At 34.8% G+C, this 17,898-nt stretch overlaps 1 protein-coding gene across 1 annotated transcript in view; it reads left to right on the top strand.

Moving 5' to 3' along the window:
- Nucleotides 1–17,898, top strand: part of LOC149782934 (ran-binding protein 9-like) — a 74,975-nt gene that overhangs the window by 11,761 nt on the left and 45,316 nt on the right. The window contains exons 3-5 of the mRNA XM_089934494.1: nucleotides 10,388–10,440; nucleotides 10,806–10,973; nucleotides 14,909–14,931. Of these exons, the coding sequence (XP_089790620.1) occupies nucleotides 10,388–10,440; nucleotides 10,806–10,973; nucleotides 14,909–14,931 (244 nt within the window). The remainder of the gene's footprint in view (nucleotides 1–10,387; nucleotides 10,441–10,805; nucleotides 10,974–14,908; nucleotides 14,932–17,898) is intronic.

The following is a 17,898-nucleotide window of genomic DNA, read 5'->3' on the forward strand; positions in this document are numbered from 1 at the left end:
GGAAAGCTCAGATCTCACAAGAGCAAGTTCAGTTTTCCAGTCAGCTTGCCGGCCTTTTCTAAAATTGGCCCAGCCTTAATATTTTCAAACTGGAATTATTTGTTTGATAAAATTCTGGTAGGAGTTCAGGTTGAGCATTCTGTAATACAACACATGCTGTTTAAGTTCATGATTTAATTTTTCTATCAGGCGTAAATTTCTTGAGATTTTTATTTCTGCAGTGTTCACTCGTCTTTTTGCTAACAATAGTTTTACTGGGCCACATGTGGCAGAGCGGCTTAAGTCACTTGCCTTCACTAAAGTAAAAGTCACACAGGTCATGTAGGTGTTTATCAGCATTTATTTCATTAATGGGTGTCATTTAAAAAAAAAAAACTTTGTTTCAACGTACCTTTAAATGGCAATTATTCCCTTTATTTGGATCCTCATACATCTATATTCCTTTTGAAGGTCATTATTTACACACCTTGAGAATTACATATTGCAAAATAATGGTATAGTACTGGACATTTTTGGACAAGATAAATTTAAAGGTGTGATCTAGTACAATCTGGATTGAATGTTGCATGCTCAAGCAATGTGTCACAATGAAACCTTTGCATGTTGATAAAGAAATTCATTCTACACTATATTGTGACAGTTAGATGTGACATGCACTTTCCTTGACTCAGTTTAGTTCATACTTACCATTAAAAAAGTCCATAGTGATTGATAATTTTCATCTGGAAGTTTCTTGATAAAAGTTAAGGTGCAGATTATTCAATAACCAGGAGTGAATTGACTTTGGTTAAGCAAAATTTGTATTATATTTTAAAATGACAATTTATATTTAAGATGAGTAAATGTACATATATGACCTGTATGATTTTTACTTTAATCACCATCATCTTACCTTTGTCTACATTGGTTCAAGACTTGGGCATGGCCAGTGTGTGTATGCAAGAAAGCTTGCCAGTAACTTCCTGTGGGTTGGTGGTTCTTCCTTTGCCAGATATGCTGGCCCCGATGTATAGAAGTATTATCATGTGTTGGCGTTAAATCCATAAAATCACAAACCATAACTCCTTTTCAGAGTTAGATTGGAAATTGTTTATGTGCTATATATTAAAAGAAACCTAGAAATGAGAATGGGAAATGCATTTTACTTAAATTGCAACCAAATAGCAACACCATAAGTAAAGTTTGAATTTGTTTTAATAAAAAGAATAATGTATATTAAGCAAAATGGGTGTGAGTAAGTATGCTGGCAACTCATTTATGACCACTTAGTGGGAACAGACCCAGTGAGAAAAGACTGCAGTCCATGTGGAAGACATTGTTAAAATGCCCCAAGGGCTCTGAGTTGAATGACAGAATGACCTTGATTGGAATAATGTTGTAACTTGCTCATGAAGTACAAGACTATAGAAGGGAATGCTTGCATGATGCTTCTGTATTGCTGGAATTTTAGCACTGGTAAATGTTAGTAATAAAGCAGCTATAGAGCATGCTGCAAAACAAAGCGACTGATCAATCATCATCCATCAGTATAAATGCAGAGATGCAGCCAGAGAGTAATATTGTAAAAATTGCACACAATTTTACGAATTCACACACTTGGAAAGCATTGATTAGTTTAAAGTCGGGTATATAAAAATGTACTCTGCACAGAATAATAATTTTTTTTTTAACCATTCACCCTTAAAGTGCATGTTGCAACCCAAGTTGTGATAAACTTAAGAAATGTATTTTATCAAAACATTTCCGCCGGAACAAGCAGCCTGTGGCATAAATGGATTTAAAATCCTAATACAACAATAAAAATCAGATAATGAAAGGAGGGAGCTCCCCATTTTGATAAAATCCTGGCAGCATCTCTGTAAAGGGGGATCTTGTTGCTATTACAAAACATGGCTTGAAAGGAAAGAATATAGAGATTGACTTCGAAAAAAGTGACAGGTACTAACAAAGTAAACTTAAATCCATGTATGAAGTTTCTTTCTACTGTCTGCTTTTCTTCATTTTATACTCAGTACTTTATGGGTTTTTATTTTGTTTTTGTTTTTTGGTTTCTTATCTGGTGCCAGTGTTAATTATACATTATGTCAGTTTGGATTTCAGTATTTGTAATTTTTTATGACTTGTAAAATTTTCCACTGAATTAATGGCAAATACAGCTTGCTTTTCAGTTATAGTTATTTTGTATTATTTTGCCTTATTCTTTTTTATTTTCCCTGTTTTAGAGGCATTTTAGCTTATATCTTGAGTTTATGCTACTCCTTGAGAATCCGGAATCTGCCGTCTGTACTTAAATTGTTGTTAATTTTTTCTCTCACATAAACCTGTGTCAACTCTGAACAAAACCTGTCAATAAATCATGAGTATTGAAGATGGTTTAATGTTTTTAATATATGGGATTGCCAGTACAGTGTAAATTCAATAATCTGACAGTATTTTTGATTGCTTTTGTGTTTTTGTTAGTTTTAATGACACTTCATGGCTGTAAAATTGTAGAAAAGCTTGCATGAAAGCTGATTGGGGGATTTGAGATTTCCCCAAAATATGACAAAAATATACCAACAAAATTGATTATATCGTCAAATAAAATATAAGCTGTTTTAAGGAAATCACATTAATGACAAATAAAAGACTTTTGTTTACATTTAATCATTCTTTTCACTTTAAAACCATGTTGTAATAGAGTTATCAAGAAAGATGTATCAAAATACTACATTTAGATACATATGTAAATGAAGATAAAAAGAAAGGGTTAGACTGCAGTTACAGTTACAAAAGCAAAGACAGACACACATGTATACAAATAGACAGCTGAACGGAGTTGTAGATAAGGATTTTGAAATGGGTGGATTTTTAAGAGAGATACATTTTGGCAAAAAGACCTTAAAAGTAAATGAAACAGGCAAGAAGAGAACTATTTCAACCTAATGTTTTACCATGTTTCAGTATATCATAACATTTTTATTTGTCGATGTTTCCACTTAAAAGATCCATTGATCATGCAGCTTGAAGTATCCAGCCAATAAGAATACAAGGTACAACTGGGTCCCTCAATTAAACATTCCGGTATCAGTGAATTCACCTGTTGCTTTTTTCTAGGGAATGTTGTGTCCACTTGCATGTCAGCTTCTGCTTCTACATCATCCACTTTTCACTTTGAAATTCTAAAACATGCATTTAAATAATCTTTGACAGGCTGACTTATGACAATAATCTGAGAAATATTTTCATCTTTTTTTTTATTAGCCAGACAGAAAGTGTTCATCGGTCTCGTGTTATAATCACATAGACATTAGATAAAAAAGAACAATGCTTGAGGGTTCTAGATTTGTTGGTTGCAAATTGTTAAAGATGAGTGCTTTTTATTTCCACAATAAAATAGTAACAATTACCACTTAGTCACCTTGAAATCAGTAACAGGCATGAAAACAATCTTCAACAAGCCAGTTGCTTAGAGTTGATAATCTTGGTGATTCATGGTACATTTTGGAGCTTACAAACTATGCATGGCCAGGTTAGGACTTCGAAGTCAGTGAATGCCATATGCATTAAAATATTAAAGTAACTGATAAGTTGAAATATCAGTATTTCATATTTGTCTAAAGCTTGCTTTAAATGGAAAAAACATATTAATATTATCGTGTTCTTGTAAAAGATACATGATGAAAATGATAGACTTTGACAATGCTTTGTGTGAAATAAAGCATTGAAAGATGAAAGAAACTGGGCAGTTATGTAATTGAATAATACAGTACATATAAATGTTTAATAAAGGTGCTGATATTTGTACTGTGGCTAGATTGCAGAGTAGAGCATGGCCTCTGTGGATTCTTTTTACTTGCTCAAGGACTTGGGTTTTACAGGGTTCTTCCTTCATCAGTTATACTGGCCGCCATGTATAGCCTATCCTGTGCTGAAAAATGTCGTTAAACCCTAGAACAACAACAACAACTTGCAAACTGAATTTGAACTTGACTCAGTTGTCACACACTTTGATTTATAAGGACCTGCATTTTTAATGAATTATTGGCTGTGTCATGCAGAGGAAATGGGAGGGAATTGCCTTTCCTAGGGACATGCCAAGGCATCTGAGCCAGGCTGGCTAGACGGTGTATCAAACCTATGACCCTTAGATTTGAATCCAGTGCTCCAACAACTGAGCTATCTTGACTGCCAAATGGAGTGAAAGAATTTTGTTTTGCTGTATGCCTGAACTTAGTGCATTTTCTTGGATTTATACAGGTCTATACAGGTAGACTTGTTAAATGTGAGGAAAAATGTTTCTTTGAGGTATCCTTAACTGAACACCTTTTAAGATAGTTTTCAATTTACATTTGGTGGGTTGGGTAGCACAAGAAGAATGGTGTTGAATATTGTTTGTGTTTTATGACATGGAACAGTTTGATGGTCAGACTTTGTTCACACTGCAGACAGTTGCATTGTGTAAGAATTTAAATTCTGAACAAGTAGCTGACCTACATTAACACAGACTGGTCAGCAGCTCCAAGGCTGAGAGATCAGGGTGGATAGGCAGTTATCAGGTGTGGAGATGTTCAAGATGCATCATCCGTGTATTATACTGCCCACATTACTCTTTTACTGTACCATATTAACCTGTAGGTAGTACACTTAATCATCATCCATGCATTATACTGCATTATACTGCTCACATTTCTCTTATACTGTACCATATTAACCTGTAGATAGTACACACACATGCATCATCCATCTATTATAGTGCACACATTTCTCTATTACTGTACCATAGTAACCTGTAGATAGTACACACACATGCATCGTCCATCTATTATAGTGCACACATTTCTCTATTACTGTACCATCATAACCTGTAGATAGTACACACACATGCATCATCCATCTATTATAGTGCACACATTTCTTTATTACTGTACCATAGTAACCTGTAGGTAGTACACTTAATCATCATCCATGCATTATACTGCTCACATTTCTCTGGGGCCCCGAGTGGCCGAGTGGTCTAAAGCGCTCTTCGTTACGGATCACTGCCATCTCACCTCTGTCTGCGGCGGTTCGAGTCTAAGATTCAGCCAATGTGGGTATGTGAGAAAGCTTGCCAGTAGCTTCTCGTGGGTCGGTGGTTCTTTCCTGGGTTTTCCCAGGTTCTTCCTCCACCATTAATACTGGCCGCCATGTATAGCCAATCAAGTGCTGAAAAATGGCGTTAAACCCCACAACAACAATCACATTTCTCTTATACTGTACCATATTAACCTGTAGGTAGTACACACACACGCATCATCCATCTATTATAGTGCACACATTTCTCTATTACTGTACCATAGTAACCTGTAGGTAGTATACTTAATCATCATTCATCTATTATACTGCACACATTTCTCTATTACTGTACCATATTAACCTGTAGATAGTACACACACATGCATCATCCATCTATTATAGTGCACACATTTCTCTATTGGTGGCGCTCACCAGATAATATGTACTTTTGAGAGAGTGACGTATGTAAGGTGAAGTAGTTCGCATTTAAAACATGCACAGTGGAGAGAACGTTTGCATACCTCTATGCTACATTAATGTAATGTGGATGATATTTCTTTTGGATATTGTACTTTTGGAAATTTTACATGATTTAAGCACACTGCTAACTAAAATGACTGCTCCCTTGTGTTAAAAAATCAGTCTGAATTAGTCTAAAGTACACTATACATAGCAGCTATTAAAATAGGGAAAATGAATTTTGCCAGACTAGACAATACCAGCTTCTGAAAGTGCAATGAATGAATTACCAAATATATAAAATGTAAAAAAAGTTATCGGCTCTTTTTTATACAATTGACCTCTGAAGTTCAGGAAGTGAAAATGACCAAGTAGAGCTAGCACTTTTTTGAAAGGTGCACATTTGAAGTAAGGCCAAGCTGTATACTCTATAACCCATAGTACACCCATCAATCATACACCAAAATAAAGGGAATTAAAGGTTCTTTGCATTATACCTAAGATATACAAGGTCTTTTTTAAATAGCCAGTATAACCAGTGAAGAAAGCCGGGGACATTCTTTTTCTTTAAATTCCTAACCCTATGCAAAATGCAAAACTGTATAGCGCCACCTTAAAGAAAATAAAAAAATGTTTGCAATTATTTTTTTTTATTTTCGTATAATTATGTATGATGTTCTGAATAAAATGGTACATTCATATTGCATTTAAGCATGAAAATAAGCTAATTATGATCATTTTTCTCTTGCTTACATAACTTGCCATGAGGTATGTTTGTGTGAGTAGTGACCTTAATTATGGGGAAATTAGAAGACTTAGAATATAGGAATAGAGTCAACTTAAATTTAAAACTGTTGCAATAAGTGACAGAAATATATGGTGAAAATGTTTCTTTTCATTTATTTGCAATGAAATAAAAAAATAAATGAAGAGAAAGTGAATTCGCTTCTTCCATATTAAACAATAGGCAAATATTTTACACTTTGACCTTTGACCTTTATGAAGCTGATGAGTTACCTCCCTTTTCTAATTGTAAAATTCATTGTTGATATCTCAGAAATAATTCTGGCTAGTTTCATGTTCCTGTCATTCAGCATAACATTGGTTGCTATGTTTACAAAATGTAATGTGCATTCTTAAAATAGCTCACTTTTATCATGGGGGGGGTAGGCTGGACTTGTTAGAGACTCTGACACTCATAAATACTGTTCTGTGGGGAAAAAGGCAGGAGAATTATTCATAAGGATTGTTTTGATGCTTGCGACTTAAATGTTTCAGCCATATAAACATAATTAAATCATAAAAAATAATACCTACATCTTCTTTATGGTGGCGCTCACCAGATAATATGTACTTTTGAGAGAGTGACGTATGTAAGGTGAAGTAGTTCGCATTTAAAACATGCACAGTGGAGAGAACGTTTGCATACCTCTATGCTACATTAATGTAATGTGGATGATATTTCTTTTGGATATTGTACTTTTGGAAATTTTACATGATTTAAGCACACTGCTAACTAAAATGACTGCTCCCTTGTGTTAAAAAATCAGTCTGAATTAGTCTAAAGTACACTATACATAGCAGCTATTAAAATAGGGAAAATGAATTTTGCCAGACTAGACAATACCAGCTTCTGAAAGTGCAATGAATGAATTACCAAATATATAAAATGTAAAAAAAGTTATCGGCTCTTTTTTATACAATTGACCTCTGAAGTTCAGGAAGTGAAAATGACCAAGTAGAGCTAGCACTTTTTTGAAAGGTGCACATTTGAAGTAAGGCCAAGCTGTATACTCTATAACCCATAGTACACCCATCAATCATACACCAAAATAAAGGGAATTAAAGGTTCTTTGCATTATACCTAAGATATACAAGGTCTTTTTTAAATAGCCAGTATAACCAGTGAAGAAAGCCGGGGACATTCTTTTTCTTTAAATTCCTAACCCTATGCAAAATGCGAAACTGTATAGCGCCACCATTACTGTACCATAGTAACCTGTAGATAGTAGACTCACCCATCATCCATTGCCTTTCCTAGGGACATGCCAAGGCATCTGAGCCAGGCTGGCTAGACGGTGTATCAAACTTGTGTTAACAGTTCGTTGTTATGTCATAATCGCTTATGCTCACATCTGGTCTGATTATTGTATGCTGTGATGCACTCCAATAGTCATGCTACTGGGACTTACTACAGTAAACCAATCTTTGAAGGCAGGAACAGTAACTTCTGCAATTGACCAATAAACAGCTAATGCCTTTTTTTAAAATGTACCTAGAAAAATAGTTTTTCAGAAACTTCAAAGAAAACTGATTACCTTTGAAGCACTGATCATTCTATGTAAATACTAAGCAAATGAGTCAATCTACTGTAACACTAACAGTAATGTCCTTGAGCGTTTCTCTGAGAACCTAATTAGGTGCCAACCATGTTTTGATAACTGACTTCCGGAAGTATTTGTTGTATTGTTCACTGAATTAAAAGCTGGCCTTCTTTGTATTATGACGTTGTCTTTTGAATCAAAAAAAGGAGGTAGAATGAAAGAAAAGTTAAAAAGCACGAAAATCCTAGAAACTTAAAATCTAGTGGCCCCGGTCGTATGTCAGGTGATCTCACTTCATTTGATCAATCGAACACTTATAAATGTTATTGTTTATGTAACATAAACTACCTTAAATTAACCGACTCTTTCATAACTGTGATCAAAGATAACAAGGCAGCCAAGCGAACTGAATACTTCGTAAAATAACAAGCTTGATTTCACAGAAATGGACCATTGTGGGCAAGCGAGTTTCAGAGAATTCTTGAATTGGTACTTTAGAGATATCCTCAAGGATGATAAGAAGTTTCATTATTGATTCCAATGAAATCATGACATCAATATTGTCCTATTTGAGCAATACAAAAATTGAGTTTATTTGTAGACGATTGTCTCACAAAATAAATGTCACTTGTTTTTTAATAAAAGGAATCTTGTTTGGTGGTGTATCAACAGTTAGTCTAGTTCCTTGCTGAGTGGACTCCCGATTTGGCAAGATAATATTAAACACCACTTTTGGAACCAGACTCATCAAGAAAACAAAAAGCAGTGATGTAATACACAAATTTTTTCGCGTACACATGATGTATGTTGAAACCAAGTTCAAACAATGTTTCATATGTTGGACATTTTGAAAATAAATGTTATTTAAACAGAATAACAAACAACTTTATTAGAAAAAGATTGTTATTGAAAATTATTATTGATGTGATTGTAAAATGGGGATTCAGTCAATAAACAGCCCAGTTCCCTAACGTCGCTCCCCCCTCCCTCCCAGTTTTCACGATGTCAAAGCAATTTTTTTCTCTCAATTTTTGGAGGTCCTTCAGTAACTTGCGCTTCACTTATAGTGCAGTCTATGTTTGTGGACCCTTTTGTGCGCGAGTTATCGAGGGAGAGGTGTACTACACACTATTCACTTGTACAATGGATGAAATGCCAAACAGTTTGATGGTCAGACTTTGTTCACACTGCAGACAGTTGCATTGTGTAAGAATTTAAGTTTTGAACAAGTAGCTGACCTACATTAACACAGACTGGTCAGCAGCTCCAAGGCTGAGAGATCAGGGTGGATAGGCAGTTATCAGGTGTGGAGATGTTCAAGATGCATCATCCATGTATTATACTGCCCACATTTCTCTTTTACTGTACCATATTAACCTGTAGTTAGTACACACACACACACACATAATCCATGCATTATACTGCCCACATTTCTCTTTTACTGTACCATATTAACCTGTAGATGGTACACTTACACATCCATGTATAATACTGCCCACATTTCTCTTTTACTGTACCATATTAACCTGTAGTTAGTACACACACACACACATAATCCATGCATTATACTGCCCACATTTCTCTTTTACTGTACCATATTAACCTGTAGATGGTACACTTACAAATCCATGTATAATACTGCCCACATTTCTCTTTTACTGTACCATATTAACCTGTAGTTAGTACACACACACACATAATCCATGCATTATACTGCCCACATTTCTCTTTTACTGTACCATATTAACCTGTAGATAGTACACACACATCATTCATGTACTATGCTGTCCACATTTTTCTTTTACTGTACCATAGTAACCTGTAGATAGTATACACACCCATCATCCATCTATTATACTGCCATGTACACAGTATATATACTGCCCACATTTCTCTCACTGTACTTTACCTGTAGATAGTACACTGTTATGACATTGTGGTCATAAACTCACAGAAAGAAGCAAAATAAAACAAGTTTTGTAAAAGTTGACTAATATCAAAGTTATAAAATGAAAATGAAAGAGGAACTTACAGTATTATGAATTGAATCCAAAGTAATCCTAAAAGGTTCTATTTAAGTCCAAAGGAATTGAATGTTCCTAATGAGTTTCTGATCCTCAAATGCACTGGTCTGCCAGCAGTAATGATGTATTAAAATGGCATTGTCCTGAACTCGTTTGTGGGTGTGATTTGGATTTTTAATGTAGCTTTAACACTTTTTTAGTCATATTGCTACAGTGTCTGTAGTGTAGCAGTTTATAGTGATGTTTAGCACTGGTTGGGGATCATGCTGCAGACATGTAGCATGATGCCCCACCCATCAAATTATCCTGACACCAGGCCGACCAGTCCTAACACTAACCTCTTAATGTTCAGTCTTTTAAATTTTGGTTATATAGAGTTATGTATTGTTCTTTCTGTCAGTGGAAATTTAATTGGTTTTATATTTGTCTTGGGAACATTCCTTTGTTCAAATTTGTACGTGTTGAATATTGTCCTTTACTCTTCTTTCACTACTCTTTTTTAACAGATGCCTTATTATGATTGATACATTATTTTTTCTTCAGATACATGGGAATTGGACTTTCTACACATGGAGTAAATATGAACAGACTACCAGGTGAATATTTCCATAATACTATTAGCAGTGATGATGGCTTTAATCTTCTTCCTCCTCCTCTGAATATTACTATTAATACCACCAGCACAAGCATTGCAACTGCTACTGAGGTGGAGGAGGATAAATTTTTCTCTCAATGAGATACTGTTTGTACTTAAAAATAATGTATAAATCGTAGCAATCCAAATAATTTAATAAGATTTATGCATCAAAAGTTTAGGATAAAAAAATATGTTTATGTTAATCATTTAAATATAATTCCTGAATAGCCAAGACATTAAATCATGAAATGTGTATGTTGACAATAAATATCAGATCGGGTACTTCAGGACAGTCTTACATGTCTCTGTTCTCATTTGTTTCAGGATGGGACAAACATTCATATGGTTACCATGGTGATGATGGCAACTCCTTTTGTTCTTCTGGAACTGGAGAGCCATATGGACCCACCTTCACCACCGGTGATGTAATTGGTTGTTGTATGAATCTCATAGATAACACATGCTTTTACACAAAGAATGGAATCAATCTAGGTAGGTGAACATATTTTGCTACCAGTTTTACTTGCCTTCCCAACAGTGGTACATATTATGTTATAATTTTGTCTGTCTGTAACCAGCTTGCTTTCCACACAAGCACTCATGTTTTCCACCAACTAGTTACCAGACTTTGTGGATGGCTTGCACTTGGGGTAAGGAAAAACTTTGAAAAGGTTAATGGTCAGTGTTGCTGACTGATATAAGCAGCATTTTCTGCACAGTAACATTAGTTCGATATGACAAACCTGGACAAACCTTTGTGGATTGCTTTCACATAAAGCATGGATGTGATGTATCAAGTTTGGGAGCCAACAGTCAAGTCAGTGTAACTGAAAGAACAATGATTTAATCATGGATTTTCATGAAAGTAATTGATTTGCTTACATGTTGAGTTGTAGAGAAGACTTCATTTTGAGGTCAGTGTTCAAAGATCAAGGTCATAAACTGAAAAGAGAAAAATGTTTTTTTGCATATGTTGACAATGTATATTGAAAAAAAATTGAGTGCTAGGTATGGAAGAAGCTAATTTATGTTTGGGTCAAAGGTCACAACCATTGTGTCTCAAAGAAAATGTTTTGGAGAATAACTTGTGTTCTGGAATAAATTCCATGATCATAATTTAAGGATGACTTACACTTAACATAATGAAGAAACCAGTAGATATTAGAGGTCTGAGGTTATTGTCATCTTAAGGGCTGTTTAAATAACATATACTTCATGCCGAGGGAAGGTATTTTTCATTGATGAGTAACCACCCGTGGATTAAATTTATTTTCATACAAGTTCTTTGAGTAATCAGAATGACATATATTTTTAACTTTACTGGGTTGTCTGTCATCATTGTGTCCATTGGCACAAGTTTGTTATTGCTACTCCTCCTAAACTACATCGAGGATTTCCATGAAACACAGACACATGTTCATCCCATGGTCTAGTTAGTCCAAAATAAAAAGTGTGCAGCTTGGACATTTAGTACGGCCACCACAACAGTGACCTTGAAAATATTATCGCTACTTCACCTGAATGTAAGTTCATATCAACATGAAATTTTGACAAAAAGTCTTCTTATGATGTCAAGTTGGTCCTTATGCTGATCTGCCTCCTTTGTGTCCAACATGTCTTGAAAATCTTACCACTTCTTCTTCTAAATAGAATGTCAGAATGATATGGGATTTTCACCAGCAGACTTCTAATAATCTCTAGTTGGTCCTAAATGAAAATGATGCAAATTTGACCTCCAATAGGGCTACCCTGGCAGTCATCTTGAAAGATTTCATATAAGTACTTCTCCTGATTGGAGAGTCATGTTGACATTCTGTTTTCACCACTAGAATTTTTATGGTGTCTGGTTGTTCCTACCTGAAAATGGTGCTGTTCTGATGTCAGATATCATCCATCTTGAAAATCTTGTTATTTTCAGTCCTTTCTCACCTACCCACATTGGCTGAGTCAAGCCTTGAACCCATGCGTACAGATGTGAGATGTCTTTAATCTGTAAGTGTAAGCATCATAGCCTTTGAGCCACTGGGGGCTCCGACTTTTTTTTAGAAATTAAGGCTTACTGTACTATTAATGCATTTGGATTTGCTTAATCTAAAATTTCCCATTTTCACAAATATATTCAAAAGTTTAAACCTAAGATATTTAATTGGTCTGTTATATTTAAGTTTTCTTGAATCATAGGCCCAATTCTGTACACATTTTAAGTACAGACTAGTTCTGTGTATGAAATCCAACCCTTGGTGGTTTTTTATTAGGGGGAAACTGAATTCGTTTTTAAGTTTTCTGTGCCTGTCAGTGTTTTCACATCTAGATAATTTATTGTATCACCTGTATAAGCATGATGATATATAAAGTCCTTTTCTGGTTATTTCACTGACATCAACGGTTAAAGTTTTGTATTAAAATGTTTGTCACACATCTTCTGCATCAGTAGCTGCATTCTGATTGAACTTCAAAAATTTAACCACTAATATACCTTAAGTTCCTGTTATGCCTTTCTTGTTCACTTTAGCAGAAAGCATGTCTTATCATTGTGAAAATGGAACATTTTTTTATTTAAAAAATTTAAACACATCATCAGTTTCTGTATTAAACTGAATATTATATATGATATAATCACTAAAGGGCTCAAGTTTATATCCTGGTGTTTGAGTTCTTTTCTTGCCCATCTCACTTACTTGAGACTTATGACTAACAGTGTTAATGTTTTGTGTGTAAAAAGTATCAGATATAGGTGTTATACTTGCAAGCATACAGGTGAGATAATTTCACGGCTTTAATTTTTCAGTATTCCCCATCTGAGTTAGTTTTATTGAGGGCTACAAAATGGAATGAAATTATCCCATAACAGTCCTGAAGACATAAAAAAATTTGTTTTTTGATCTTGTAGAGCTATTGTGAATTTGATTTTTTTAAAAAGTGTTGTAAATTCAAATGAATTTTTATTCTTGCAGTTTGCAAGTTTTCATGCTGCTTAAGATGGTGAAACGCTCTATTTTACCAGTGAAATGAAAAGTGTATGCAGACGGAATGTAAACAAAAAAATAGCTGAATTCACATGAAATATTGAATGCATTTTGAAGAAAAGAGAGCCAGTATACAAAATGCAGGCCACATAACCATGAATAATAAACAAAATTGGATTGGATGGATGTGAATATCAATTATTTTAGGGTGTGGCATGATTTATATGGTTGAAAACTCTCTCACAAGATTATTTGGGATTGAATTCTTTACACTCATGACTTTTCAACGGTAAAAGACATATTACTGTTTTAGTTGAGGCAGACCTAAGCACCCTTTATGGTTTTATCAGTACAGTTTTATTTGAACAAAATGAAAAGAATAAAAGTTTGCTGACAGATACTCAGCAACTGTATTTTTACATTCATTGTAGTTGTCGATATGTTTTTATTTATTGCAGGGTTCATACAGTCTTTGACAGTTTGGGATAAATGAGGTAGCATTTTCAAGGCCTTGAAAGTTTGGGAAAATCGAGCAGATTACCCTGAGGTCTTCAAAAGTCTTTGAAAATTGAAATAAGCCCAAACATTTTAATTTCTTTCCATAATCACAGATAAAATTGTCCATTTTTTTTAGATTTGGATGTAGTTGAGTTTTCCTGGTTTCTTTATTTCGATGACCCATTCAGTTTTATTTCATCATTAAACAGTATTGTAGTATTTGGCATTCGTTGTTTTCTCATATAACATAACTTGTATACAAAATGTTAGCGAAAATATGTCTTGGAAACCTATGTTTGTGGTCTTTGAAAGTTTAGGAAAAGTCTTTGAACTTACCATTCGGAATTCTGTATGAACCCTGTATTGTAAATTCTGTGCTGCTATTTATATTTTATTCAGTTAAATTTTTATTAAGGTACACTTTAAGATATAAAAACAATAGTTATATTCCATTAACACTTTCAGAAATGAAAACCCAATTTCAGTATGTGAATTTCGTTTTAATTTAAAGCAAATAAAAATGAAAGGAAACAGTGAATGGAAGTGATTAACACAGAATTCAGAAAACATTTGACTCCAAATAAAAAACAATGAAATGATAGCTGAAATGCCAACAAGAATGTAATGCAGATAGAGTGCAAACATAATGAATTTTGAATGCATTTCAGATGCAGACAAATTACAAATGCAGATTTTGTAAAATTACATGTTTCAGGATCTGTATGACATCAATAAGCCCAAGGTCAGACTACAGTGAAAACTGTATTCACATCATATACACATTCAGTTTTTAGTGATGCTTTTTATGCAGAATGAACATAAAAGTCAGCATAAATGTACTTTTAAATAGCTTAGAAAACTACCTGAAGTGTGTATGTTTTTGAAACAAGTGTTTAGTTTAACTTGGTTTTTATTAAAATTCTCATATTTATTATAGATTTAACGTTTTTCTTTCTTTTTCAGGCACTACATTCACAGACCTGCCAGTAAGTACATTGATCCATTTGTTGCAGATTCAGTCTCTAGATGTTAGGTCAGGTTTTGCATAGCGGAGAAAATTAAATTTAGCCGTACAAACATGTACACAATACATTTGACCTCTCCAGAGCAAAGGTAACCACAATCACTCATGAGCTAAGTGCAGCATATAAAATCAAAGGTAGCCTCACATTCTCTTTAGCATAGCACAGGATATAAAATCAGAGGTAGCCTCGCTCATTTACTCATAAGCATAGCACAGGATATAAATCAGAGGTGGCCTCACTTATAAGCATAGCACAGTATATAGAAGTCAGAGGTTGTCTCACTTACCCATAAGTTTAGCATAGCATAGCATATAACAATCCGAGGTGGCCTCACTCATGAGCATAGCACAGCATATAAAATTAAGAGGTTGCCTTGCTTATAAGCATAGCACAGGATATAAAAGAGGTTGCCTCACTTACAAGCATAGCACAGCACATAAAAATTAGAGGCTGCCTCACTTGCCCATAAGCATAGCATATAAAAATAAGAGGCTACCTCACTTACCCATAATCATAGCATATAAATATCAGAGGCTGCCTCACTTGCCCATAAGCATAGCATATACAAATCAGAGACTTCCTCACTTGCCCATAAGCATAGCATATGAAAATCAGAGGCTACCTCACCTGTCCATAAGCAAAGCTTATAAAAATCAGAGTCTACTTCACTTACCCATAAGCATAGCATATAAAAATCAGGCTACCTCACTTACCCATAAGCATAGCATATACAAATCAGAGGCTGCCTCACTTGCCCATAAGCATAGCATTTACAAATCAGAGGCTACCTCACTTGCCCATAAGTACAGCATATAAAAATCAGAGGCTACCTCACTTGCTCATAAGCACACCATATAAAAATCATAGGCTGCCTCACTTGCCCATAAGCATAGTATAGCACAGCATGTATTGTCAGAGGTAGACTTATAAGCATGGCACAGTATGTAAAATCATTTTTTTAAAAATATTATACACTAATGAACTGGTATACATTTCAAATATCTGCTGAAAATTACATCAGTAATGGTTGAAAGCTCTTCATGTTATAACAGTTTGGATTTGGGCTTGATAAATAATGTCAATCGTCATGGTGACAGACTCAAAACATGAATTTCTGTCGTGAATTTCTGTCACGTTTTCAGTGTGTCCTTGATTGTGTAATGTCTCATACCTTTTCCAGTGATAGTATTTGTCTGCAGCCAGTAAGTATTGGCAAACTTTAGAGTTTGACTTGAAAGAGTTCTGTTTTTTTATAGCAGAAATCTGCTTTTTTTCTATCCCAAGTAGGTAACTCTGGAGATCAGTTTGGATGGGACTGGATAGAGGGAAATTTTACAGCGAGTGGGGAAGACTCAAGGATGCTTTGGTGCTGTCTCTGTCATTGCATTTGAAAAGTGCTTATTCAAAGGCAGTTTTTCATGTCATGATCTTGTATATTATGTAGCAAGAGGTGGCAATGCCAAATAAATCACTGAAAGCTGAATTTGGATTTTAATTTTTTTAAATTATGATTCCTTTTTATCCAAGGAGTCTTTGATCCCAAGGCCCACTCCATGGCAGACTCATCCCAGGACTCCTTCACAAGTGGCTCATCTGTAGAGCGTGTAATGTGGGGAATCTGTTGAGAAAATATTTTACAGACTTGAACTTCTGTAACAGACTTGAACATGATATTTAGCAACTTCTGCAGGAAGCAGAACGTAAACGCAGGTTGGACAGTAATAGTGTCATACACGAGTGTAGTACTGTGTGAACTGTGCTTCTGAGAATTTCCCACGTCTGATGCACTCTTTTGTATGACCACCCACACACACAATGCTACTGCTTTTGATTTAGTACTTTCTTGTACTGCACATTAGTAATGTTTTTGCTACAGCATCTGCTTTTACAGAGCAATACAGTTCACTCAGTAGTTTTAATAATGACCGTGGAAGGATATGAATACAGGGGTTCCTTTCTTGGTCAATTATGACAGTAAATTATTGAGTGTTTACTATTTCCAGCAAACATTTCCATATAAAGTTTTACCTAAACTTTCACATCCTTTGTATATTGTTGTGTTATCAGTTCAAGTGTGTAGACATAGGTAAAAATGTGTGTTGTGTATGTGTTCGTGTATGTGTATGAGCAATATTTAGGTATGAACATGGTATTTATACACGTACTTGTTAGGGCCTCAACATACATTAGTTCTTTATAACTAGTTGATTCGCTCTCACAAGTCATGTATTTTTCATCAACAGATATGAAGGTTCAAAACTGAAGCATATCATCAACACATGTACTGGTGTTTTGCATCCAGGCATTGATCACAAGATATTTCTGATCCACAGCTTCCAACAAATTGTTAAGGAACAATTTTATGTTATCTGCTCCTCCCAGTCTGCTGATGGATCCCTCAAGGACCTCCTTATTTAGCAGATCTGTGGTGCAGAACCTTTTCTGCCTCACACAGAGATAACCAGTTTTATCATCTCCAAAAGTGTTACCATTGATTGCAGTATCTTGGTATTACATGAGACATGTTTGAGTTTGAATACTGTGATGTACATTATACATGCCTGCATATGAACTGACATAGTTTACACATTAAATTTGTTAATAAGATTGACTGTACGAGGTTATTATTATTATAGCCAAGTTCATGCATAAATCTGTCTCTGACAAGACTGATAGCAATGGATTGTAAAAAGTTGGATGTTTCTCATCATTTAATGTGTACAATATTATGTAATTGATTTTCATCTAGTCTGTTCACTTTTAGAATGTGTAACTTGGAACAGACCAAATTCTATCCTGTAGCATGGTATTATGTGACCTGTGTCTGACTTAGTAGACATTTAAAATAAATTCCTAAACATTCAGGATACTACAGTTTCATCACTTACCTTCACAACTGATGATTGCTTCTGTGAAGGGGAGAGCTTC

This window comes from Sinohyriopsis cumingii, chromosome 15 (genome assembly GCF_028554795.1).
Source record: "Sinohyriopsis cumingii isolate HCF-2022 chromosome 15, ASM2855479v2, whole genome shotgun sequence".
In the NCBI taxonomy this organism is placed as follows: Eukaryota; Metazoa; Mollusca; class Bivalvia; order Unionida; family Unionidae; genus Sinohyriopsis; species Sinohyriopsis cumingii.